Source organism: Lepidochelys kempii, chromosome 14 (genome assembly GCF_965140265.1).
Source record: "Lepidochelys kempii isolate rLepKem1 chromosome 14, rLepKem1.hap2, whole genome shotgun sequence".
NCBI classification, from domain to species: domain Eukaryota; kingdom Metazoa; phylum Chordata; order Testudines; family Cheloniidae; genus Lepidochelys; species Lepidochelys kempii.
Genome location: NC_133269.1, coordinates 6,578,921 through 6,603,795, shown reverse-complemented (window position 1 = coordinate 6,603,795; position 24,875 = coordinate 6,578,921). Strand labels below are relative to the sequence as shown.

General features: G+C 47.7%; 2 protein-coding genes across 15 annotated transcripts in view; one reads left to right on the top strand and one right to left on the bottom strand.

The window, feature by feature from the left end:
- The window catches only part of ARSG (arylsulfatase G), an 84,333-nt gene extending 82,502 nt beyond the window's left edge, over window positions 1-1,831 (top strand). For 10 of the 11 annotated variants that reach the window (XM_073311673.1, XM_073311675.1, XM_073311674.1 and 7 more), the window contains one exon: window positions 1,411-1,831. In XM_073311673.1, the coding sequence (XP_073167774.1) occupies window positions 1,411-1,724 (314 nt within the window). In that variant the 3' untranslated portion in view covers window positions 1,725-1,831. The remainder of the gene's footprint in view (window positions 1-1,410) is intronic. The other variant, XM_073311681.1, reaches the window with a different exon arrangement.
- A 1,608-nt stretch (window positions 1,832-3,439) lies between these two features.
- The window catches only part of WIPI1 (WD repeat domain, phosphoinositide interacting 1), a 32,662-nt gene continuing 11,226 nt past the window's right edge, over window positions 3,440-24,875 (bottom strand). For 2 of the 4 annotated variants that reach the window (XM_073312041.1, XM_073312042.1), the window contains exons 4-13: window positions 23,732-23,828; window positions 18,870-18,967; window positions 17,807-17,899; window positions 17,377-17,447; window positions 15,174-15,281; window positions 13,516-13,680; window positions 12,785-12,892; window positions 11,669-11,790; window positions 8,910-9,010; window positions 3,440-3,969 (exon numbers count right to left, since the gene is read on the bottom strand). In XM_073312041.1, coding sequence (XP_073168142.1) covers window positions 3,922-3,969; window positions 8,910-9,010; window positions 11,669-11,790; window positions 12,785-12,892; window positions 13,516-13,680; window positions 15,174-15,281; window positions 17,377-17,447; window positions 17,807-17,899; window positions 18,870-18,967; window positions 23,732-23,828 — 1,011 coding nt within the window. In that variant the 3' untranslated portion in view covers window positions 3,440-3,921. Of the gene's footprint in view, window positions 6,978-8,856; window positions 9,011-11,668; window positions 11,791-12,784; window positions 12,893-13,515; window positions 13,681-15,173; window positions 15,282-17,376; window positions 17,448-17,806; window positions 17,900-18,869; window positions 18,968-23,731; window positions 23,829-24,875 lie in introns of all 4 variants that reach the window. The other 2 variants (XM_073312044.1, XM_073312043.1) reach the window with 2 other exon arrangements.

The window sequence follows — 24,875 nt, the reverse complement described above, 5'->3', positions numbered from 1 at the left end:
CCTGCAAACCAGAAAATGAATCAAATTCTTGCCCCAGCCACGGATACCTCCCCTGCAGGCTTCGCGGCCCAGAGTTGGTGACCTTCAGGGCAGCTTCAGACCAAGGGGAGTGTGAATTCCAAAGCTGAGGATGCCTCCCAGAGAACGTGCTGACAGCAGCTTCCTCTCAGCCCCAGATTCAGCAAGGCACCTAGGCCCGTGGCTTCAGCGGGGCAAGCCAGGTGCTTAAAGGTAGCATGTGCTGCAGTGCTTTTTTGAGACATGACCTGGAACGAGGGCTTTAGCCACAGCACCTCTGATGGTCACAACGACTACTAGTGGTGACCTCTGGAAACAAAGGTGGGGAAGCAGACACCCAGAGCACGTCAACAGAAGTTACAGAGGAAGGATCCTGATGTGAGAGGACAGCAAGAGGAATGACATGCTCCTTTGCAGCCCTCTGGAAATGCTTAGAGTCCATTAACCCTATGATTAGGGATGATTAAAATGGTTCCCTCACACACAATTCCACTGCTTCTGTTCATAGCATTTGGCTTGTTCTAAGGCATCTCCAATGCAGTATGTAGCCCCTACAGAGCAGGTGCCTACCCTGCCAGGGTCTCTGCTTACCAGCAGCATTGGACCTGTTCATGCTTCATCTCATTTCCTTTATTTTTAACCTTCAGTTCATTTAGCCTTCTTGTGGCTATTCTTGTGTCCTTGTGTTGTCCTTTGCCTCTCGATTCCCTTTTAGAGCAGCCCACAAAACGCCTTGCTATCCTTCCCTTGCCTGTAGAGCTTGCAAAAGCTATAATTTCATAACTGGGTCAAACTTGGGTCAGCCCATGCAAACCAATGCACAACCTTGCTGGAGGGTTTCAACCACAGCTGCAATCTCCCTTGCAGTACACGATTTCTGAGCTATAATTACTGAAGGCTGTCATGCTAGTACTGTTTGCCAGAGATCACAGGAAGCCCTAGGACTGTCACTTCATATAATTTAGCTCCCTAGCCTGTCTCTGGTACGATTCCTAAAGAGCAGGCAGTGACTTTTACAAATGTTTCCAATACAGCACCACTGCCCAGTAGATGTTGCTGGGCAGGACTTTCCCTAGCCTATCACTGGAATAATCCATGTAGAACTCAAAGCTTTTCAGTCTGCTGCTAGGTTGTTAAGCCATGTCCAGCAATGTGGTAGCAACTGTAGGTATAAGAGCTTAGTCCTACACTAGAAACTCACTGATCTCCTTTGCTTTTGAGTAACTCATTTGCCACAGATATAAATCTGCTAGCCTAGGACCCTGGCACCTCTTGGTAACAGCAGTACCTGCTGCATGTGTTCAGGCTGTTTTGTCTGCTGGAAACTAATGACACTGCAGCAGGGATGGCTGCCAGGGGACTTGAGCGTTTTTCTCTGGGTTTCCATTCCAGGCGGGGCGAAAGCCTGTGACGGAAGCATTGGGCTGGAAGAGCATCACCAGCCACCGCTCATTTTTAATCTGGATCACGACATTCAGGAGCAGGTGCCTCTGGACATGAAGGCTGGCGAGTATCAGGCTGTGCTACCTGCGATAACCAGGGCTTTGACAGACTTTCTTCAGGATATTGCATCAGACAACGTCTCAACAGCTGATTACGCCCATGATCCAGCAGCGACGCCCTGCTGCAATCCACAGCACATAGTTTGCCGATGTCAGGCTTGCTGCTCTAGCCCTGCCATGGTAGACTGTAACAGGGAGCCGTAATCAACAGTTTCACACTGACTTGGCTGTCAGGTCAGTCTGTGCTGTTCTAACTGTGCTGTATGCAAATAAATCTGATGCTGTCTAAACCAGCTCGAAGAGCTAGCGTATCTGCAGCTGGCATGGTTCTCTTTGCACAGCGTTTAGAATAGCGTGGCCACGTTGCAATCCCTTTGAGACACTGTGGGTGGAGTGTTCTGGAAAGCTCACCTTCTCTGCTCCTGCATGAAGAGGGGACAAAGAGCAGGTAGATCTAGATCAGTGGTTCTCAACCTATTTACCGTTGTGGGCTATGTCCAGCACTGCCTGCATGGATGTCACATCAGCTGCAGCTCTGTGCTGAATGGGCTGCAAGCAGCCCACAGGTTGAGAACCCCTGCTCTAGATTGTGGTTGGGGAGGAAGAAGGGGGCATGTGCTTCATGGGCTCGCTTGGTGACGGAGGCAGTTCTTGGGTCAAAGCCTTTGTCTATTGCATTACCCCCTGCCTGTACCTTGGAGGAGAATTGCTGCAAAAGTTGAACCTGCATGTCAGTTGCCCTTCTGTGATCTGAAACTGGCCTTGAAGGGGACTTGGGGGGATGTGACAAGAGAGGATGAGCACAGATCGGGAGGGATGGGGCCCAGGAAGCAGTGGATTAAACCTTTGTACATATGGCCATGGCCTATCTAGAGGCCCCGAGATCTGTTGGCTTAGAGGGCCAGACATCCCCTGCTATTCTTGGGGAGGTGAGGGCTCATCTTTACCCCCTCTGGCAGCACAAGATGGTCACTCTGGTCTCCAGGTGGGTTTTTTCCTCTAGGGTTAAACCAGTATGGGATTTATATGAAGCTGAGATGAAGACCGTGGCCCAGCTCTGTACCCTAGGGACAGGGGAATTGCACGGATAACTGACCTCCTCCTTGAGACTTAGCTGACAAGTAGTAAGGCCAACCTCCACCCTCTTCCTCCCAGGATTTCTTATCCATATTTACAAAAGGCTCCTGCTTAGAATAATGTCCTGTACTTCCAGGGCAGGTTGCACCTCTGAGGATCTCACAGCACTTTGCCAAGATGGGCAAGTGTTAGCTCAGCCTGCTGTCCCTGCCCTGTTGTAAGGGCTTTTGGGGATGGCTTAGAGAGGAGGTGTGAAAGGGGCAGAGCCAGAGCATGATGCCCTCCTGCAATCTTGACCATTAAAAGGAGCTCCTTGGGAGCTGTTAACTATTGGCACAAGGCAGCCCAGCCCAGAGACCAACCTGGTGCCTGGCAGTTCCCTGAATGGTTATCAGAAGCCTAAATGCCCCTCCTTTCCCAGACTGCTCTGACACATCTGGGAATCTGGGCCATTATCTCCATGTTACAAATGGGGAATCCCAGGCAAAAGTTAAGTGAATCCCCCAAGGCTTCAGCAGGTCAGTGTCACAGCAGCAAACAGGGACCACAGGTCCCACATCCTGGACAATGCTCCTGAAGCCAGAAGGGGTTGGGCAGGGTAAGTTGGTTCAGCAGCAGCAGCTGTCTTGAGCCTCAATTCCCATCTCTGACAATGATGCCCTTCACTCCAAAAATAGTATTGTTTGAAACAAACCAGTCAGCGTGCAGCTGAAGGCAATGGGTTGTGATTAATGAATAGTCAAAACCAAAACTAGGAGCAGTTCCACTAATAAACCTGAATCAAGATAGACATCCATAGGGACCCCCAGAGAACAGCAAGAACTCTCACACTGAGCAGCCACTGACATATGATGACTTTATTACTAGTCTTCTGGTAGAGCTCAAACATAATAAATTGGGGGGATTTCCCCCTAATATCACTGCAAAAATACTCTGCATGGATAAAATATTATGTATATACTGTACAAAGACATCATTTAATAGACTTTATACACAGAAAACAGCATAAATTAGAAAAGGGAAAACCATGTATATAAAATTCAGGTTACATACAAATCTGGTCTGGTTAGCATTTACAATGGGGTTTTAATGTCTCCTTTGTTAAATATAGCACTGTGTATGCAGTACGTTTATACCACACCCCTATACGTCAAACACAGGGCCAGAGGGGTGAGGTAACCACTTGAACATACTGTCGTAAAGCAATGCAGCACCTCTGGTTATTCGCCCTGTTGTAGGCGCCCACAAATCTGTTCTTCCACACTGCTGGGTTTTTCCAAACCACCTCCCAGCGCCTGTCCCGAATCCGGAGGTTGGCTTCTCATCATGACCTCTTCACTTTGCCCGGGTGACCTCCACGGCACAAGATTATCTACCAAAATCAAAACAGAACTGCCTTACTTTTCCCAGTGAGCGGTCGTTAAGCAGGGTGCATCGCAGAAGGCTTTGCACACGTGCAGGGGAGAAGACACCATGCAGTGTTTTACTTTCTGGTCAATGGGTGTTGTGTGGGTCAGTTAGTTTTTGCCCTACATGTATAGGTTGGTGATAATGTGTGTCCCTTATCCAGCTGCCTTTGCATCCAGAACAGATTAAAAACAGACAAAGCATGCAGACATACTGAATCACTATGTGTCAGCTATTAACTCCGGTAACAGAATCCGGCAGCCTCCTCAGGACACAGGCAGGAAATATACAATGGCAAGGACTTTTTAATAGCTACTTCATACCAGCACTGCACACAAGCCCCAAGAAGGTACCAAAGATCTCTGGGCAAGAACTGCACCTTCTTATGGAAGAGCCTGGGGCAGGGCTGTGCTCACCCACCCTCTACCCCCAGAAGGGTTCCTCTGCTTTACGGAGACTCCACACAGCAGCTAATGTGTTCTTGGTGTCAGCGCAGATGCCTGCTGGGGTAGATCATCCCACAGCTCCTACTGAAATGACCTCCATCTTGGGCTCAGTTGCAGAGACACTGAACACTCTTTCAAGCCTGGTCCGATGGGGAAAAAATAAGGGATTTTACTCTTGATGAGCTTGCAAGGAACCACTAGCTGTGCTTTATGGTCCTTCGGCCACACAAATGTCCTAATTTTGTGTCTAATGATGCTGAAGCTGAGAGAGGCAGAGCTGGATTCTACATCACAAAGAGGATCAAGCTAACGTAGCTGTGTCTGGGCCTATTCCTGCAGGTCTTACTCAGGCAAAAACTCCTTTTGAAGTCAGTGAGTCAGAAGTTGCTAGAAGGAGCAAAAGGCTAGCCATACTTCCACAGAAGCTTTGCACCAAGAAGGAGCATTATTAACAGACGGTTCCACAGAAGCACTTTTGCTCTTTGTTACTGTAGGTGGCAACTATAAAGAAATGTAGCCAAAAGTTCATAGTAGTGCCAAATGTCTACGTAGCAGAGTGAGGCCTGGTCTACACGGGGGGAGGGGTGGTCACGCAGGAATACTGGGGTGTGTATTGCAATGGGCAAACATTCATCAGTAATCCAAATTGCAGCAAACAGGTGGTAGATGGATATGGCCCATTGTAGGGATCTGTTTTTTCATTGCTATCGACAATGCGAGTCGCTGAGCATGCACACAGGAGCTGTATGCTCACAGTGGCAGCAGTGTCCTTCAGCTGCCCGCCCTTTTGTACTGGCCACTCAAGTGCCATTAAATCTGGAGGTAACAGAACAAGAGGTCCTGAGCATGGAAGCCATTTTAAAGGCTCCTTTTGCATTTTGGTCCCAAGCCCTTGGTTCTATCAAATAATGGATCGCTCTGCAATCTCTAGCTGAAGTTCAGCAAACACCTCTAATGAAATTCCCTCTTGCTATCAGGCTCCATCTTAACATTCCTGATGCGAGATTCTTTGGTTCTCAGCACATGTAGAAGAATCCAACAGAAATGTAACCACGCATTATACCCCTGCATTAGAGCTCTATAGGCGGGCTTTACATTCTGCACAGATCCTCTTTCCTATTACATTCTACGGGTCTTTGCAGAAATTTGTACAGCATGTATATTTCATTTCTATTGAAGCTGCTCTGTTGGTTTCATCCTTCTTGCTCATAAATGCTTGCTCTATCCTATAGGACTCTTCCATAAAACCTCATGACCACGCTACCTCTTTAGAGCTCTCAGAAAAACACCTTGTGATCATGGTGTCCTGAAGAAGCTGCAATGAATTCTGAAAGGCTACTTTGGCTATGTGGCCAAAATCACATCAGCATTAAACTTGGGCGTAAAGTGCCTACATCAACAATTACTTAGGCTCCTGGCAAGCTCTTTTGGAATACTGACTGCCATAGGTCAGATCCCTAGCATAGGTAAGCAGAAGTCAAGTTCCAGCTGTGCGTGGCCAGAACCACATGAACATTTAAAGCTGGACCTGTACATCGAATAAACAACGTGGGTTCATTCTTCCCTTCCCACAAGGATTTCTGGTCCTCTCAGCAAGTCAGCATTCTGCAGGGATCAAGTATTCACTTCAGTGCTTTCCTCTCGAGACAATCAATCTTAGGGTACTATGCTGCCAGCCGTTACTGTCGCATCTGAGCACTTTCCTCATAAAATCAATAGCAAAGTCCTTAAGTGGACTTCACAGAATCAAGTCCACTCCTATCATTGAAAGTGAAATAGGTGATTAACCTCATTCTCCAAGTCACTACCAGTTTCAGTAGCACCTAACAGCATGGGTATCATCCAAACAACTTCTATTCAGATTTTAAATTCACATAGGTCCTCGGGCTTTTTATCTCCTCCTCTCACTGAGATCTGGCCTGGCCCTTCCCTTGTTAAATTAAGTGGCACCTTTGTATTGCCAGCAACAGGCTCTGGATTAGGCCCAAGCTATGGCACCTTTAATACTAACGATGTAGTCACGTTAAGCAGTGACTGAAGTAAGTCAGTAGAAGGAAGAGTATTTAAAAACCCGAGGAGCTACAGGAAACTGTATGCTGCTCCTTCCACAAAACTGTGTCCAAATACAAAGCGTAACAAGTCGAGCTGGGGGAGGACAATTCCATTTTCCATTCTCAAGGTTTCAGAATCTGTTTTTGTTCCAAAACCTTTCAAACATTTTAAAGAAACAGAATTGGGTTGAAACGTCTGTTTTCGGATTGGCAAGGTCAGGCTTCGATTCTGATCTCTAGTCAAAAGTGACCAGAGTGTCCACCCTGGACCCCAGATACCTTTCTGTTGAAAACCTCATAGAAATCAATACATCTCCACACATCAAAGTGTTCCGACCAGCCTTACGTAGAAGCAGCCCAGCGTAACCAAATGCTGCACTAGCAACTGGAAACTTCAGCAACAAGGAGGAAAAACAAAGTTCTAAGTCCAAATGCTTCATCTGGAAGTTCCTACTGCTAGGTCACAGCAGAGAGGCCTGTTTTGAGAAATAAGTCACACACGTAAGTTGTTCTGTCAAGTTAATTACGCACAAGGTTTTGACAGATCAAAGTCCATTTAATAAAGGACTGTTGGTGGACAGCAGGGGTTTTGGGCTGCTTTCATACAATCCAATCACAGCATGCAAACTCACTTAAGCATATCAGTTCAGCTCAACTCCTGCTTGCTGGCACTTGCTTGTCCCTAGAACACACACTCAAGTGCAGGTTCCTTGGAAACAAGCATAGGAATTTGTGGTGGGCTACACCCCTTCTAGAACATTGGCTTCAGAACCCCAGGGGTCAATATGGAATGGTTAAAGGGTAAACACTTCAAACTAAATACCCTGAATAGGAAGCCAATGGGGAAGTGGGAAAGAAACACAAGTAAGAGAAAACTGTCATGCCAGGTTTCAAATAAATTACGTTACAGACAATGGAAGGGAACTGTATAATCCATGGCCACGTCATGCACAGTTCTGAACAAAAGCAGTGAGTTTCATGAGAGTTCTGCGACTGGCTAGGTTGCTCTTATATAGCACTCTACATCAGTAGACCTCAAAGTGCTTTAGAGTATCACTAAACCCTAGTCAACTTTGAAAATCTCAGCCACCAATTGTGGGTCGCATCCTGAGACCCTAATACAGTTTTTACTTGGTCCTTACTCAGGCAAAACTTCCATTGAAGATGGATGAGGACTGAGTAAAGGGCTCAGGATTCGGTCCACAGTAAATTGCTGCAACAATTTAGTCAAGTCAAAGTGTCCTGGTATATTAATGTGTTACCATTATGGAGAGGCTGCTAAGTACTATAAATTATTATTGCAGGTAACCAACATTTTCCCTCTAAAATGTTAAGCAAACAACATGGTAAGTGTTTGGATACTAGATCACATAGCTGGAGAGACACTGCCAGGTTCAAAGTCTGTTTTAAAAGCAAAAATGTCCTTACCTCTGGTGACTGATACTGATGACTTAAAATATTGGCAATGGATTTTAAATTCTAATATGCTTGTCACCATTTGTGATGGAGGTTTGGGCTTTTTCCAGAGGCGGTGGAAGCTCACTGTGAATTGGGGACGTGGGGCAGTGGATCAGAGGTGCTTTACGTGGGGAGCAGGGGGAAGTCGAGGTGTCAGGGATAGACTGTGGAGTGTGATGGGTGCTCTGCATGGGGGGGCTGCTTAGACTCAACAATGTGTGCGCGTGGTATGTTCCTGCCTGCTCCCCAACTGGATCCTGCAGTGGCTGCTCCAACCTCTCTGGGTCCTGCTCTCGCCTGCCTCTCTCCCTACTACCCCTCATGCCTGTGTGCATGTTATAGGGAATGGCATGCCAGGGTGGAAGCACAGATCAGCCCCTCCTCAATATTTCCATTGTGGTAGCGCTAGCCCCCTTTGCCCCTCTGATTCTGCAGCTCCTGGGATTTTTTTGCATTTCACTCAGCTTGGGAATTAAAAGATTGCTCAGTTTTACGTTCGTTCTGGTCACTTCAAGTTGCAGCTGTACCAGCCCAAAGCTGGGATATGGATATGTTTGCACTGAAGATACTGCCAGGGATAATTTTTTTTGTTAAAAATGCTGCCGTCATCGAAATTAAAGCTATTTCTATTAATCTGAGAGACGGGCCCAAGATTTAAAGGTCAGATCCAGATTCAGACTTCACCCACATTTGTAGGTGCTTAAATCCTGGGAATTTGCTTGGCCCTCTCTCTAATTAACGTTAGGTTTTGTAGGCTGCATCCCCATCCCTAGCTGCCACAGCTGTGGGCGTAAACTACCTGGCGGTGTCCCTGTAACACAGTTGTTATAGGCTTGATAATGGATCGGGCACATTAGAGAAAAAACGAACAACATCTTTTCTGTAAGAAGTTAATACTTTCTTCTTAGCATGAGGGCTGTACTGCCGTTTTAGGGACTCCTAATGCTCACAGGAGGGAATTCATTCTCGTCATCAAGACACACTGGTCCAGTTGCAAATTCATGTTCTGGGATAACCTCTCCTCGCAGGGCGCCCCCATCTTCCGAGTAACCTATAAAAACAAAGAAAGGCAAAAGATTAAGGACATATGAATCCAAGAAGCCCAGAGCTGAACAAGTAGAGACACCATCTTCTCACTGCATTTGAGCTCAGAGCTGGTTTCTGCAGCAGTTTCGCAAAGCAGCCAGAGGATCGGGGGGGGGGGGGTGGTTGTCTTTGCCAGCAGTAGTCTGGGGAAGCGATTAAGGCGTTAGCTTCTGCAAAATAAGTTTTCTGCTTCCCACCACAGGCAAACCAAGAGGGGGTTGGATAATTTGCCGCAGTAACTTTAACAGCCACGCAGCTGTAGCATAAGAGTCATTCATGCAGAAGACTTGAACTCAATGATATGGCATTTGTTTCTGCAGGATGCATGAAAGAGAGGTTTAACAAAGAAAATTAGGTTCAATAGTAAAATAGGTCTCATGCTATACAGACTAATGTCCATGGAAATGATCACACCAGCTCATGTTCCCAAAGAGGGTGAAAGAGTTGAAATTGTAATAATGGCTTATACTGTTTCACTGTCTTTTAGTTTCTTCAATTATTATGACAACCAAATGATCTAGCTTAAATTACATTTGCACCTTGCAGCAATGAGATACTGCCAAGAATTTCTTTAATAGAAGAGAAGATCCTGTAAAAAGGACCTTTGTAGAGGACTATTTCTGCTCTTAGTGAATATTAACAGAAGTTGTGCTCAAGTGCATGGAGAGATGCACACCCACCCCTGCAAACTCACTCTCCCTGGCATGCATTCTGCATAAGGAAAGGAAGCAGACTGCTTGATACTAACAAACTGCTGAGGAATCACACTTCATGTTTTGGTAAAAGCTTGTCAGAGACTTTGGTCTTACTGATTTTACTCCCAAGAATTAGAAACCAGAAAAAACCCTAAATAAAAACACAAAGGAATATTTCAGATCACCTTAGATATAATGACAGGTTTCAGAGTAGCAGCTGAAAGCTTATGCTCAAATAAATTTGTTAGTCTCGAAGGTGCCACAAGTACTTTTTTTTTTTTTTTTTTTTTAAGATATAATGTTCTGCAAGGCTGCTGTCATGATGGAATCATTTATTTTAAACTGGGGAGCAGATGTGTTAAAGGTGACTGAGCCCATTACAGCAAGCCCAGGTCCCTGTAATAAAAATCTTGTTCTATCGGCTAGTGTGTATGCAAATCTTGACTCGGGAGTCTAACAAGGCAGTCACCCCCGGGCTCCTGCACCATGTTAGCGCTACTTTCTGTATGAAGAGGCGAAGTGGTTTCAATAGACCCTGTAGCGATCCTGATGCAGTACCATGGAGATCTGGCTTTTTATGAACCACCACCGTTTCAATGGTTAAACACCAATCTGACAACTGTTATTGGTAACAAATTGTAATGCAAGTGAGGATATGGTTACTGCTGTTTCCGGCGGAGTTGCAGCATAATTTTGATCATTATTAATCATGCTTAGCACTTAGCTAGTGCTCCCTACTGTCAAAGCGTTGCATCATTTTGATGACCCAAAGTTAAGTAAGAATTAGCAAATTCATCATTAGGACGCCCTGGTGAAGTAGGAAAACAACGTGGTTTTTTTTCAGTAAATTGACTGTTATCAGTTTGTCTCACTCCTGAAAATCCAAAGACCAGACTCTTTAGAGCCAAGAATGATTTCCTCAACATGTCACTTATTTACACTGTTTAGGGTTCTTGGACATGCAGCCCAGATCCTAGGTACTGGAAACTGGCTACAAGCAAGGATGAAACACAAGATCAGGTCTGGAAAGCGTTCAAAGCTCTGAACAGGGAGAATCTACTAAAGGGTGTGGTGGTTATTCCAGAGAAGGGTGGGGAAAGACACATCGATTTACAGACCTAGGTGCTGCCACAGGGCTCAATGCTACAAATGAGTAGGGTGAGTAATAATGCTGAATATTTACACAGTGCTTTTAATATTCAGAGCTCTTTGAAATGCACTGTGTAGCTCCACAGATTTATCATTATTAAACATCACAACACACCTGGGCCAGATTTATTTTACAGATGGTGTCATCTGACGCAAGGAGGTTAAGCGACTAGCTCAAGGCTACAGAGGGAGTCATTATTGGAGAGGAAATTCAAATGTAGATGTTCCCGATGCCCTCTCCTGTGCTCAGCTCACTACAGCAAACCTCTGCCTCATGCATACACGAGCACTGGCATTTCAGAATTGGTGATCATAATAAAACACGGGCTATGGGGAAGGACACCATGGAACTTACAATGAACTTGAGGAAGTGAGCTGTAGCTCACGAAAGCTTATGCTCTAATAAATTGGTTAGTCTCTAAGGTGCCACAAGTCCTCCTTTTCTTTTTGCGAATACAGACTAACACGGCTGTTACAATGAACTTGATGAAACCTGTCAATGGCAATGAAATTCCTGCAGTTGGATCAGTGCAGGAGAGCCCTGAGAGACCCAAAGGGGCACTGTGTGAGCGAAAGGATTAGCCTGGGTGGACCCGATAGCAGGACAGGGTGATGGTGAAGCAGAACAAAACATCTCAACTCATTTCAATGGGCTGCAATGTGGAAAGTGCAGTGCCAGGGAAGCTTCTGCACAGTGATGCTCTTCTGTGAAAAATTCTGACTTTGCTACAATAAGCGTTCACCTGATCAGCCTTTCAGAGATGGCAAGCCCAGCTCACCTGGCATGGATGAAGATGAAGGCATCGTACTTTGTCGGGCTACGGTTGCTGCGTAAGACTGAGGTAATGGAGGCCGGAGGTCATTTTCTTTGTTCTCGTCTGTCTTTCCCAAGCCAAACAGGCTAATTGTTTTGAAGCGAGAGAAGAAATAAGAGTTAGCTTTGATCCTAGCCATCCCCCTCCTCTGCAGCAGTTCTAACAATTCCCCTGTACAAGTCACAGTGATGGATACTGAGCTTCTAAGTAACAGACTCATCCAAAGTTTCTGTGAGATGCCAACCCTGCTACAAAAACATTAGGAGCCCACAGAAACAAGGAAACCGAACATGAACCTGAACCAACCCATCTGGGGCCTGCGCGATGCAGGAGGTACATGGCAAGACCATTGTCACCGACGTCTGAATTAGCTGGGCACGCTAGAGCATGCTGAGCGGTCAGCTTTTACGTGTGTTCTTTTTGTGGGTTTAACAGACAGTGTGTAGGCAGGTAGACAGACACATATTCTCTTCCACTCCACCCCAAAGGCTTAATATTATCCATTTAAAATGAACATACAAATTAAAACAATCGCACAGGAGAAGACTGCACCCTGCCCAGATGGCTATTTGTGCTTATGGGAGTTCCCTGTACTGCCTTGAACTATCACCTCCCCCCCGATCAGTTCTAGAGCACCAGAGGGGCAGTTCTTCTGCCTCTCCAGGACACGGACCACATTCTCCGGCCAGAGGGTCTGACTGCAGGGGAAGTGCTTTGGCGGTAGAAGATCAGGTCAGAATTTCAGAGATGAACAAACCTCTCCAAGGAGGTGGGCTGCAAATGACCCCCCATTCAAAAGCAGAGCGGCTCCGGGCTGAGATTATTGCAAAGCAGCGAGTGATTGTGATGCCTCGATGTTGAGGTGCTCAGCTGGAAACACCTGAAGGGGCAGGAAGTGCCTAGCATCTGCCCTCTGGAAATCAGACTCCTTCAAAGATTCTCAGGTTGAGCACCCAAAATCACTAGTCACTTTAAATCCTAGGGTCTCGTTTTCCTCTAGGATGGAGTTTCCCTTTTTAAAGATCAGTAGGTGCATCAGCAGCCAGGCCCAGTGGCTCAGAGCACCCGAGATGCGCTTACCTGTGTTTCTTAATTAAGACGCACTCTCCTCCATCTTGAGGGTCTAGGTTGTAGATGTAAAGGTGTCCGTCTGATGTTGTAACCAACAGTCGTGGTAGCTTCTGAATCCTAATAAGAAATGAAGTCATGGATCTCTGGGCTAGCAGGGCACTGTAGGAGGAATGCAGAGCTGGGTGTCTCCACCAGGGAGCTTGCCTGCCCTTCACGTGGTAGCACATGAAATTACCGCCACGGCCAGGGTCTGACTGCCATCTTCACATACATACCTCGCACCTTCCCACTGCCCTATATACCCCCATGGTGGGCAGTGTGCACTGCACTGGAGCAGGGAGACAAAGGGCTAAAGCGCTGCAAGGGAGGCCAGACATGGGGCGTGCCCGACCCCATCCAACCTGGGTTACCTGTAGTGCAGACATAGCCTTAAAGGGTCCACACAGGGGTGTGCACTGGTTTAACTAACCAGTGCAGATTGGTGTGGACACAAGACCTAAGTGATCACCCAAAGTTAAGGAAGGGCTGTGCAGACGACCTAACCTGTACCTCCACCTCTGCCTGCTACATCCCCTGGGAGGACTGTGGTAAGTAACCTACATGCAGTAAATGCACCTTCAACAAGCTAATACACCACCCTTCTCTGCCTGTGCCACATCAGGAAACAATCCAGTTGTGTTCTGTCTACAGCACCCTTTGCCAGCTGATGGGATGAAGAGAATGCAGATGTTCCAACGTACGTGGAGAGCGTGCAGATGTTCCTTTGTCCAGAGAAGTTCAAGCGCACGGTGGCAAAGGCTCGGTCCTGGTTCATCATGTCTGATACTTGAGCAGGGAGGTAGTTGGTAGCAGCCATAAACATCTTTCCCATGTAACCGCTCCAGGTGGGAGGCTCTTCTGGCCGGCTGGGGATAACAACACACCAGTCACTGAGGCTATGTGCACTAGCTACCACAACTAGCATCAACAAAACAACGGAGACCAGGGCTAGTTACAATTTACATACAAATTAAAACTGGCACAGACATCTTCCCTTTGCCAGCCTGTACAAACTGAATCACAGGAGTTCCCTGAACAGTCTTTGCATAACCCCCAATACCCATGACTTGCTTGCACCAAGAGAAAAATGTCCTACTGGTAACTTCTGCAAACCTCCCACCCCTCACTCCCCCCAGAGTGACTTGCAGGATTGGAGCATTAGATATGGCCAGTAAAATGGAACCTACTTTAATGCAGGCTTGCTAAAGTGGAATTCAAATGGACCAGCCCAGACAGAAAATCTACTCCCCCACCTTTGCCCCATGGAGGATCATGGGAAAAAAATTAACACTTTACTCGCCTGTCCAAAAGGCAAAACAAATTACTTTCCATGGGCAGCTGGTGACCCAGCCAGTGGGGGAGGCTAGCCCTTGGTCCCTCCCATTCTGTCCGAGGTCCCGTCCCTCCCTCTCCCCTTCCGCCCCCGCAGGAGCCTAGAGCACTCCCCACCGCAGTCCCCGGCCCCAGCACCGGGTGGCATGGTCACAGCGTCCCCAGCCCCGGTGCTGGGCAGGCAGCGGTGCCCCAGCATCAGCCACCCAGTCCCTGCGGGAGGCAGGCTAGCCAGCCCCAACCCCAGCCAGCCTGGGCCAGGGCCGAGCGCCAGGAACTGCAGGAGGGGGTTCTGGGAGTGTAGCGTGGACAGGGTCATGCCAGGCTGTTTGAGGGGGCACAGCCTCCCCCAGCCTATGATACCTGCTGCCCGTGTTACTTTCCCTGTAAGTAGAGTTTTGCAAGGTTATCTTGAACAGGAGGCACTTAGAACAAAGGGCCTGTGAGGCTTTAGGGGCATGCAAAGGGGCCAGTTAGCCTGGCTAGCTCAATTCTGGCCTGTTGTAAGGGGGTGCAACTCCTATTGACTTCAGTGGGATTCCAGTGCTTATTACTAGCCTTGAATACGGTCTGTTCTATAAGGCTGGATTTGGAAGCTACCTCTCTCTTATATAGCTATTTTCACCCGTAGATCTCGAAGTGCTTTACAGACAGTACAGCATTTACAGGTATCATTAGCTCCTATATAGAGAGGGGGAAACTGAGGCACAGAGCGACAACGTGACTTGCCCAAGGTCACCCTGCAGGCCAGTGACAGTGCTAGGAATAGAACCCCAAGTCGCCTGAGTCCCAAACCAGGGGTCTATCCAGTAGGCCACGCTGCCCCTCCACAGCTTGATTTAAAATTGCGACGGGTCACATCAGATCTGCATGGGGAATGTGTCTCTGAGGATGGTCCTCCTGCTGGCAAGTGATGCCAATCAGAGAACACCATGGAGCCTGCAATGTGAGGCTCCAAGAACCATGGCCATTCCCATGCAGGGAAACATACCCTCTGGGGCAAGTGGCTTAGCTCAGAGCCTCTCACCTGTCTGTGGTATGTTCCAATTTAAAGATGTGCACGGTCTCGGTGTTACTTGAAGCACACAGGAACTGTGAGTCCATACTGAACACGAGAGAGCTGATGTTCACGTACCTAGGGCAGAGAAAACAAAGGGCCCGTCACCAAATGGTGCACAATCAAAAGGGACACACCACAGCAGCCACACCCAGCCACCTGTAAATCCTCTCCACTGACAGAAGATGACCCAGAGACTGGCAACCTGGTGCAACATTTTGCCCAACTAAGCCCTGGCTACGCTGCCAGGGAAGCCCTGTTAGCATCGTTTTAGCATGAACCATGATTTTTGCTGGTCGGTCGAAACACAACCCTAGAGTGGGGATGTGGCCTTGGCCCCATTACAGGAGCAGCAGAAGCTCCCTAAAAGTGAGGGGGCCACTGGTGCCTGAACTGCAGCCCTGCCCCTAGGACCGTCCCTTTCCCTGAGGTCCTGCCCCCCACATTGCTCCTTCTCCCCAAGACCCCTTTTGCCCCCCACTCGCTCCTCTCCAGCCCCTGCCCCCCCATTGCTTGCCCTTATGGCCAGTAAAAAGTGATGAGGCCATGGCCACCTGCCCTTCCCCATTCCGGAGCCCTGGTACTAGGGTTACGGAGGAGTGGCACGGAGCCTTTCTGGAAACTGCCAGTCATCTCCCAGCCATGCAACACTGGGTAACGGAAGGCAAGAGCTGGGACAGTTTTGTGGCATGAGGTGGTGCTGTTACGGGGGAGACAAAGAGTGCTCAGAGCTCCTGTATTTACTGCTCAGAGGAAAGGGGATGCCCCTTGCTTTCAACAGTGATTTCTGAGGCCTAGTCTATGCAGATTTTGTACCAGCATAACTATGTTGGTCAGGGTACAAATATAGTTATACTGGTACAATCCCTCATGTGGATGCAGTTATCCCAGGATAAAGAGGCCGTATAGCTATAGACCTTATTCTCTTTCCCGTACAAGAATAATCTATGCTGGTATAGTTAAGCAGTACAACTTTCTATCAGCAAGGCCTTAATATTGAGAAGAACCCAAAGACGTGATTCAAACTTCTTCTGACCCAGGCACTGGATCATTCAGATGCATGTTAGCTTCCTCCCCTCTGCTAGCTCTATAGGGCTGGTTTCCTGTTGCCTTACAGGGCAAGTCTACGCTACAAAATTAAGTTGACCCAAGTTACGTCGACGTACAGCCACCGCAGTAATTAAAATCGCTTTGCTCCTTGTGTCGGCAGTGCACGTCCTCACCATGAAAGCTTGCACCGATTTAACTGTGAGCGTGAGGCATTGTGGGACAGCTTCTGAAAGTCAATATAAGCAGCTCAGTGTCTGCACTGACACTGCATCAACCTAACTACATCGACTTCAGCGCTACGCCTCTCGTGGAGATGGAGTTAAGTAAGGCCTGGTCTATGCTGTGGGGTGTGAGAATCGATCTAAGTTGCGCGAATAACGTAGCTGAAGTTGACGTACTGAGATCTACTCACTGCGGTGAGTCAAGAGCTGACACTCCCCTATCAAGTCCGCCTGCGCCTCTCACTCTGGTGGAGTATCGGAGTTGACAGGAGAGCGCTCAGCCGTCTAGATTAGACGCAATAAATCGACCCCGCTGGATCGATCACTGCCCAGTAATGTAGACAAGCCCTAAGTGTAGCAAGCGAGTTACATCAGTGGGAGCTACATTTTAGTGTGGACACTTACAAAGTTAGGTTGATGTAAGCGGCCTTACTTTGACCTACCTGTAGCGCAGACCAGGGCACAGTTGTTTACCTTTAGACAATGTGGGCATAAGACCCAACCAAATCAGAACAGGTAGCTTTTTAACACCCACTTGGCCCAGGCAAAGTGATAATCAGATCTCTGTAGAATGGTATAACTATTGTAACTTCATTACTTAAAGTGGAAGTCCAATTACCTTTCCTTTCAAGTGGAGATTATACAAGAGTCAATGTGTCCAATTTGCCTCCAATTCTCTAGAATCACCCAGTTCTGCAAGCGACTGAACTGGGTCACTCAGCTTGCCAGAGGCAAAATGGGGGAGCTACACAGCACTATCATGTTCCTATAGAAGGACAGTAACATATGCCGAAGCAGCCAAGGTCCTACATGGTCAAGAATGTCTGCAGTGAGAATGTATTTAACATGCTGTTACTTGATCCCTTTGCATGCTTGTCAACAATTTTAAGGAGTGAACCGACCTCTTCATTCCTCTTCTGAATTCGTAGAGTTTTTGCCCATCAGGTACAGAAAATACACGAATGACAGTGCCCTGTAAAAATGCAGGATAAAGGTCATGCAGCAAGCAGGGCAAACAGAAACATGCCCCTCCTCAATGCTTTCTCTGGGGAGTTCAGAACATGCATACACCATTTCCACCTTCCCACTCAAGGATCGGTGCAAAGCAAAATCAAATCTCTTCCTCGCAACTGTGTTTCTTTCATTTGTTCCCCCCCCCAGCTCCCTTCCTCCGCTCAATCAATACTAGAGCTTCACTGACATGAAACACAGAAAGATCCACTTCCCATAGAAAAAATAATTTATTTCAAATACTGGATTGCTCTGCGGATCTTCAGCAAACCTGCAAACCCACAGATATTAAGGAGACTGCTCAGTGGGCTTTTCACTCACTTTTTCTGAAGCGCTTGCTAACTTCGATCCTGTGGAGTTGAAGGTTATTGCAGCAAGGGGCCCATCGTGGGCAGGAATTGTGCAGACTGTTCTCTGTTGGTAAAAAGGTAACAGGAGTGTAAACCGAAGTGCGACACCCCCGCCTGCTATCTGGGGGCACATTCCATACCTTGGGCCCCAAACCAACCTGCTTTCCATGGAGGGTTCTCTGTTCACCCTGTACTTTAAAATGTGTACTGGGTCCTAAGCAATTACACTTGATTCATGGATGTCCCTTAAGTGCCTTTTGAGCTTAGTGCTAAATCCAGGAGGTATCTCACGCTTCCTTCCACCTCACCCCCAGTTCTCCTCCTACCAGAGCCACCATGTTTCAAAGGCAAGTTTGGGCCTGATTCCAAGTAGTGCCCAGAACTTACTACTACTCTGGCAGTTATGGGTGCTCAGCACATCTCCAAATCAGGCCACAATGTAGTGATTGCCCTCCTACCCTTCTCCTTTGACGCTTGGCACCTACCTGGGCAAAAGCAGCTCTGAACTCTGGGGACAGTTCATTCTCTGCAGAACATTTAATATTACAAGACAATATAGATTTCTGGGATTTTACCCCAAGGAAACCCGGGCAAGGGAGGACTGGGGACTTGCTAATAATTCTCACTATATGCCACTTACTGGAGCAGCTTAAGTTGCTCACTGGCTCGTCTCTATCTGCCCTGTAGCTCCTTTCATGACCATGCATTTCTCCCGGGTTGCTACATTCAGGATGCAGGACATGAAGGTTGCTTTCCTTACTAAGGAACTAGACCACTGATCTTAAATTCAGTACTTTTGCTCTGGGCATGTGTCAGATAATTAGTTTTAACCACGTGCCATGTCTGGATGAGCAGGAGCGGAGGAGACCCCAAATCTTAGTGGCTGATTTCTGTGCAGTGTGGTTATGTGGACTTCCTTTTTTCTCTCTCTTATTAAAAAAGCTCACCTGGGCATTTCTGTAGCTGTCTTTGTTTACTCAACACAGACTATTTTCTGTCCATGCCCTGAAACCCTCTAGTCACTTTACACCTACCAAATTATTTCCGTCGTAAAGCACAATCTCCCCAATAGTCAAGCTGCCAGGGTATGCCAAGTAGGAGTTTGAATGGTTGATAGAAAGTGCACATAAACCTAGCAAGACATGAAGGCAAAGAAAAATACCGTCAGGTATAGGGTGAGCACACACAATAAAAAACTGAATGGTTACAGTCAGCAACAGAAATGCTGGATTTTCAAGCTCCATTGCTTCGGGGGGGGGGGGGGGGGGAGGAGAGCAGCCACACATAACATCTGGGGTTTCCCTAAGAATGGGCTGGAAATCACTAGGAAATTCCTCGACTCTGGTGACACCTACTGGCATGTGAGGGTAGGGCTCTCTTCTTCCACTGACAGCCCTCCAAGATGCTTTTAAAGAGGATTCTTTCTTAAAGGTCAATATTGGGTCCAGTTTCTCCCCCTTCATCTGAATTATCACCCTTGGAAATGGAGAGAGTAAATCACTTGCAACATTTCAAAGGGCTCTCTCTAGCTATGTCCTTATCTGACCCCTGTCACTGTGTCTCCAAGCCCCTCACAACCACTAATGGATTTTAGTCTCACAACACCCCTGTGCAATAGAGAAGCATCATCCCCATTTTATAAATGGGGCACAGGGTAATTAAGTGATTTGCCCCAGCTCACATGGGAAGCCTATGGCTGAGCTGGAAACTGAATCCAGATCTCGTGAGTCCCAATTTAGCACCCCATCCACTAGGCCATCTTTCCTACCCTCATGTGAGTTTCAGGGGTAGCTGAAGTGACATTTTGGGTGCCTCCAAGCCTGTTCTCGGGGCTGGCTGCAGCGTTTGCAGGACCTTGTGCAGAGTACACCACATGGCATGCCAGCCCATCTCCAGTAACTCACGTGCCACCTCTTGGGGGAGTGTCTGGCTGCAGGGCAGGAGCCCAGGTGCTTATCAGATGGTAACAGGGTTCATTCTAGGGTACTACACGCTCGGCCTATGGCCCATCCCTGCCCGCTCTGCCCATGTACTGAAATGAATCTTGGTTCTTTCCACCCTCAAACACACACTGCAGCTGCTGTTAAAATGTAGGGGACTGCTGGCCCTGTGAGAATATGGATTTCTGATTTAGTGGGTTTGTAAAACCTCACTGAGCATGGCTAGGAAGGTGCCACAAGTCAGGGAGGCTGCAGAGTTAAAGGCTATTTGTCATCCGGCCAGCTTGTGTGCTCAGCTCTCCAAACAGGAAATGCACCTCCCCCACACACACACTTCATGGGGCTGGTCATGCCAGGATACTGCCTTGGCAAACGCCCAACAGCAGTGCAGGATTAGCTGCAGCTAGTGTTTCAGATCATTGTTTATAACTGAACAAAAGCCTCAACTGAACAGCAGCATCCAATAGCCTGAGATATCCCTTTATCAATCTAGGGTATTTATACAGTGCTAGTCACTGCTCTACCTTGGACTGAGGCGAGCTGCGGCCATATAAACTTGACAGCAGTGGGAAAAGCATTTTAAATAATATAAGGCAGCTGATAAAGCCTGAATAATGTGATTGGGGGGGCGAAGGGGGCAGAAATGAAATCAAGGATATACCAGAGACTTTTTGATAACAAGTGCAGATAAAAGGCCAAAGAGATAAGGAACGAGTTCCCTCAAAAGGAAGGCCTTGGCTATCAGTCATTACCGTTTAAAGGCAACAACGGAGACTGTTCCGTGAAACGGTTTCCTGTCAGGCTGGAGAGGACACAGGATCTAGAGAATTTTCAAGCTTAAGAAGCTGAGTTCCGAGTCAATTGCGCCCTGCTACAGGCCTGTCTGGAAGACTCAAACAGGAAACCAGGCCAGGGAAAAAGAAGAATACAAATACACAGAGCTGACCCCTTTAAGGCACAAAGAGAAGCATAGCCACTGAGGTAGAGTTGCAACGCGTCCGATTTCTTCCGACGGTGCAGGACAATCTCATCTCAGAGTATTCAAACTACACAGTGAAGGGCTCCCAAACTAAGCAAACATGGGCCCCGATTCAGAGTGCTGCTCAGGATGGGGCAGATGTGGCAAGCTCCATGCTAGCTCAGGGACTGTCAGCCTCCAGGGATCAGTCCAGTCCTTAGCATAGCTGAGTAGTCTGAGGGTGGCCTAGAGCAAAAAGGGGCTGCAGGAGTCAGGGGAAGACCAGTTTGACTTAAGTTGAAATTGAACTGTGCTGTTAGTTTAATAAACCAGAACCCACAAAGGGGTGTTATTTGATACAGGAGAGCCTCGATGCAGTTACTGGATCCAGGAAGGGGAAACTGAAGCAGAGGCCGGGCCTGATGCTACAGTTTCTGAGAGAGAGGAGGGAAACGAAAAATCAGAGATGGGCTGAGTTCAAGTCTCCAGGCAATATGGCTCTTCCCAGACCAGGGAAAGTTCAGTAAGAGAACAGTCTGTTGGAAGAGGCTTCCCTGTGAGAGCAGAATGTCCTGCCAGGGTCAATATACTGCAGCCATCCCACTGCTGAGCAACTGACATCATTGGTAAAAATGCAACTGGCCTAATTACAACTCCCCACTGACACGATCTTGTAGCCTTTGAATGGATCTGAGCACCATGAACTCAGAAATCAGTTTCCTGCCTCTGGCACAGATTCACTCTGTGGCTTTGGGGGATTCATTAACCTTCCTGCCCAGTTTCCCCCATCTGCAGAATAGGGCTGTGCTCCCTCTCCTCCCTCACAGCGGTGGCTGGAGAGGACTTGTTAGCAGCCTGTAAAGCTCTTGGGAGATGAAAAGCATTCAGTGTGCTAAGTGCTGTTAGCACTCCAATAACCAAGGGTGGCTCCCTCACACATGAAATCCACAGTCAGACTCACCCTAGCTGGGCATTTACCTGTGCTGAGGAAGATGTCAGAACGTGACTGAGAAGGCAACACTAATCAGACGCAACCTTTCTGGAAAGCCTCTCTGTGGAACCACAGCAGGAAACGTTTCGCCAACACTTGGTTGCAGTGAGTTTGTGGAGAGAGAGTTATTGAGAACATTTCCCGTCCAATTCAAGGACACTGGCTGTGCATGCATGGTTTGCTGTATGCTGCAAACCCCCTCTTGATGTCTTCATCTATATACTGACTGACTGCCCTGGACTCTCAGATAATCCATGTTATCATTATGTGCTGTTGCTTTTGAAACAAGACGATGATCCTTTCAGGCTACTAGAGAACAACAGCATGCCTGGGTGTGTGTGTCCCTTGCGGGATTTTTTTAAAAAAAAAATCATTAAATTATATGTGAAGCTTTAGTATGTTTAAACCTCAGCTAGGGACCATCTGTTAGAAGACTAAAGTAGGTCACTCTGGAGGGCCACGCACTGGGTCCCCAGAAAGCCAAGGAGCCCAGCATTCGTTCCATGGAGATGGATTGCATCAGCGACTCTACAATGAGAGATGCCACAATCCATGGCTGTGACATCAGAACAGCGTACAGCGGAACCCACCTTAAGCAGCCACTGCAGACTGCCCTCCTACCACCAAAATACATCATTGGCTAGTGGATGAAGAGCTGGATTCCCCCTAAGCAGGACAAAGGGGAATTCAGCTGAGGGAAGCCAGGTGGGTTCTGCTGCTGCCTTCCCTCTATGAGGTTGCCACAGGCAAGGAGGGGCGTTAAGTTGTGGCCAGGGTCCACAGGAGCTCTTCTGGTAGAGGCTGCTCAGAGAGATGGACTGAATTCGTGCAGTCCCTAGACACACTGGCCACACCCCACTCCCTGCACAGCACTGTACACTTCTGGGGCTGGCCCCATGCAGGTCCCTGGCAGAAGAGTAGTTTCAAGGACTTTCCACTATGGTAAACACCTTCCTGGCTGCCACAGGCCTCTGTTAGGGTGTACACTGGCCTGGAGAGAATCTGGGCCATGGTCTAACTAGAAGTCTATAATGAAGTGTCAAGCTATGACCCTGTGTGGAGGTACAGAGCTATTCTGCTGACTCACCCTGGCAGCAAAAGCAGCTGGGTCTCATTTGCACAGGAACACAAAAGGCTGGGAGCATATCTGAAGTAAGACAGAAGAAAGAGCAGGAAGTCCGGAAGGGAGAAATTCTAATCCTCCCATTCAGGAAGGATCTCGTGGGGTGAAGTCCGAGTATGGTCCTACCTTAAGACTTTGTGACTTTATCTAAAAATAAAGGCAAACTCCAGGAAGGTTAAGATGTGGGAGAGGAGCATGTCAGGGCCATCTGATTGTACGGCTGAAGTAAATTATGCTGGGAATTTTAGGGATACTTTTAAGTGGTTGCTTGAGACAGAATGTTGCCTGTTGGAGGTCAGCTATGGAAGAGATTTTGGTGTAGGCTGGATCCTGGGGTTAGAGCAGTCAGACATGTCAGTTATACATGCATCCTGTACTTCCAAGGTCCTCAGCTAAAAACCTAATACTCAGAGAGCAAAATCCCTTTCCTTTTACCATAACTCACATCAGAGTGTCGATCGTAGCCAACCCATGTTTGGGAATTTAAAGGCAGCCATGTATTATACAATCTACAACAAGAGTATTGCAGTGAGATAAATGCAGTTAGACCAAGTCCTGGCAGTGTTGCCAGAGTCCTTCAATGAAGTTATTTCCTTGTAACTTGGTGCAGTTCACCCATTCAGCTGTGCACCCTCTCCACCCCTGGTTCCCGCTCCCCCAGCTCTGCATTGCTGGGACAAGGCTCCTCTCACACGTACAGGTCACTGCTGATATTTACTCTCTTCAGTGCATTTCTGGATTCTACATGCTAAACTAAATACATTAGTAAGAATGCCGACACTGACTTGATTTAAATTCTTACAGTGAAGTTTCAGATCTGTGGAGCTCTCTGCAGAACACCTGGCTTGTCATTAGTTTCCTTTGATCAGATCTCCTTTACTTACCTGTTGCATTTGGAGGGGTATCCAGGATTGTCTTCAAAAGCTTCATGTCCTTAATGTTATGAATATAAATTGACTCCTCCAGGCAAACAATCAGCCTCTGCAACAAAACAGTCGACAGGTACACAACCACAACTTGTTAACCCTCCCCCTATACACACAAAACATGTCAGCAGGTGCAGTTACATTTGTCTTTCACAGCGAAGTTCACACTTTCACTCAGGCCCTTGCAATCAGAGAGAGTTACCAGGCATCTCTGAACTCCAAAATGGATCAGAGAGACGAAGATCTTCCTCTCAAATCCGTTGCAATTGAGAAGCCCTCGGTTTTACACCACATGGCTGCAAAGAACTGCCTGCATTTGGAACCAAGATTACACCCCCTAATCTTTTTTGACTTGACTTTATGAGAGAGTTGATTTTAAAGAGCACTTGCAAATGTACAGTGCTGTGGGAATGCTAGGAATTATCTGGGTGCAGCCAGTGGTCTCAAAATACCCCAGAGTTTCATTCCTTCCCCACCCAAACCATGCTTTTCCTTTTAACATTTCTCTCTTTGTGGCTTCTTTAGTAGCAGGACACTTTCCCCTCTAATTTATATGATTGTAAAGAGGCTATTAGATCCTTTCTAGTCTATTTCCTCCACAGCGTGGCCTTGCTCCCTACAATACACTCACTCTAACTTTGTCCAATCTAGCTGAAAATGTCCAAGCGATGAGGCTCCCACCACTTCCAAAAGAAGTGCCTGCCACTCGTGGATGCCGTCTAACTCAGAATCAGGGAGCACAATCTATCTTCTGCTTCCCGCTCCAGGGCTATCTATGGCAGCGGTATCCAAAGTGGGGTGTGCAAGACCATCCCTGGGGGTGCGCAGCAGGAGACGCGCACCGAAGAAGTGCCACAGGCAGGCCGGCCCCTCCCCCCGCGCCGTCCTGGGCAGCAGGCCGGTGGCAGCTCTTTTTTATTTTGCTTCCCCAGAGCTGGCCCTGGGGGTGCACAATTCAAAAAGTTTGGAGACCCCTGGTCTATGGCATAGCCAAGCCATGGGCCGGCATTCAAGTTCCAACCAGGGGACACACATTGCAGGGTGGCTGATTTGCTCAGTGGGAACAACAGAGGAGAAACACTTTATGTTGGCAGTAGGATAG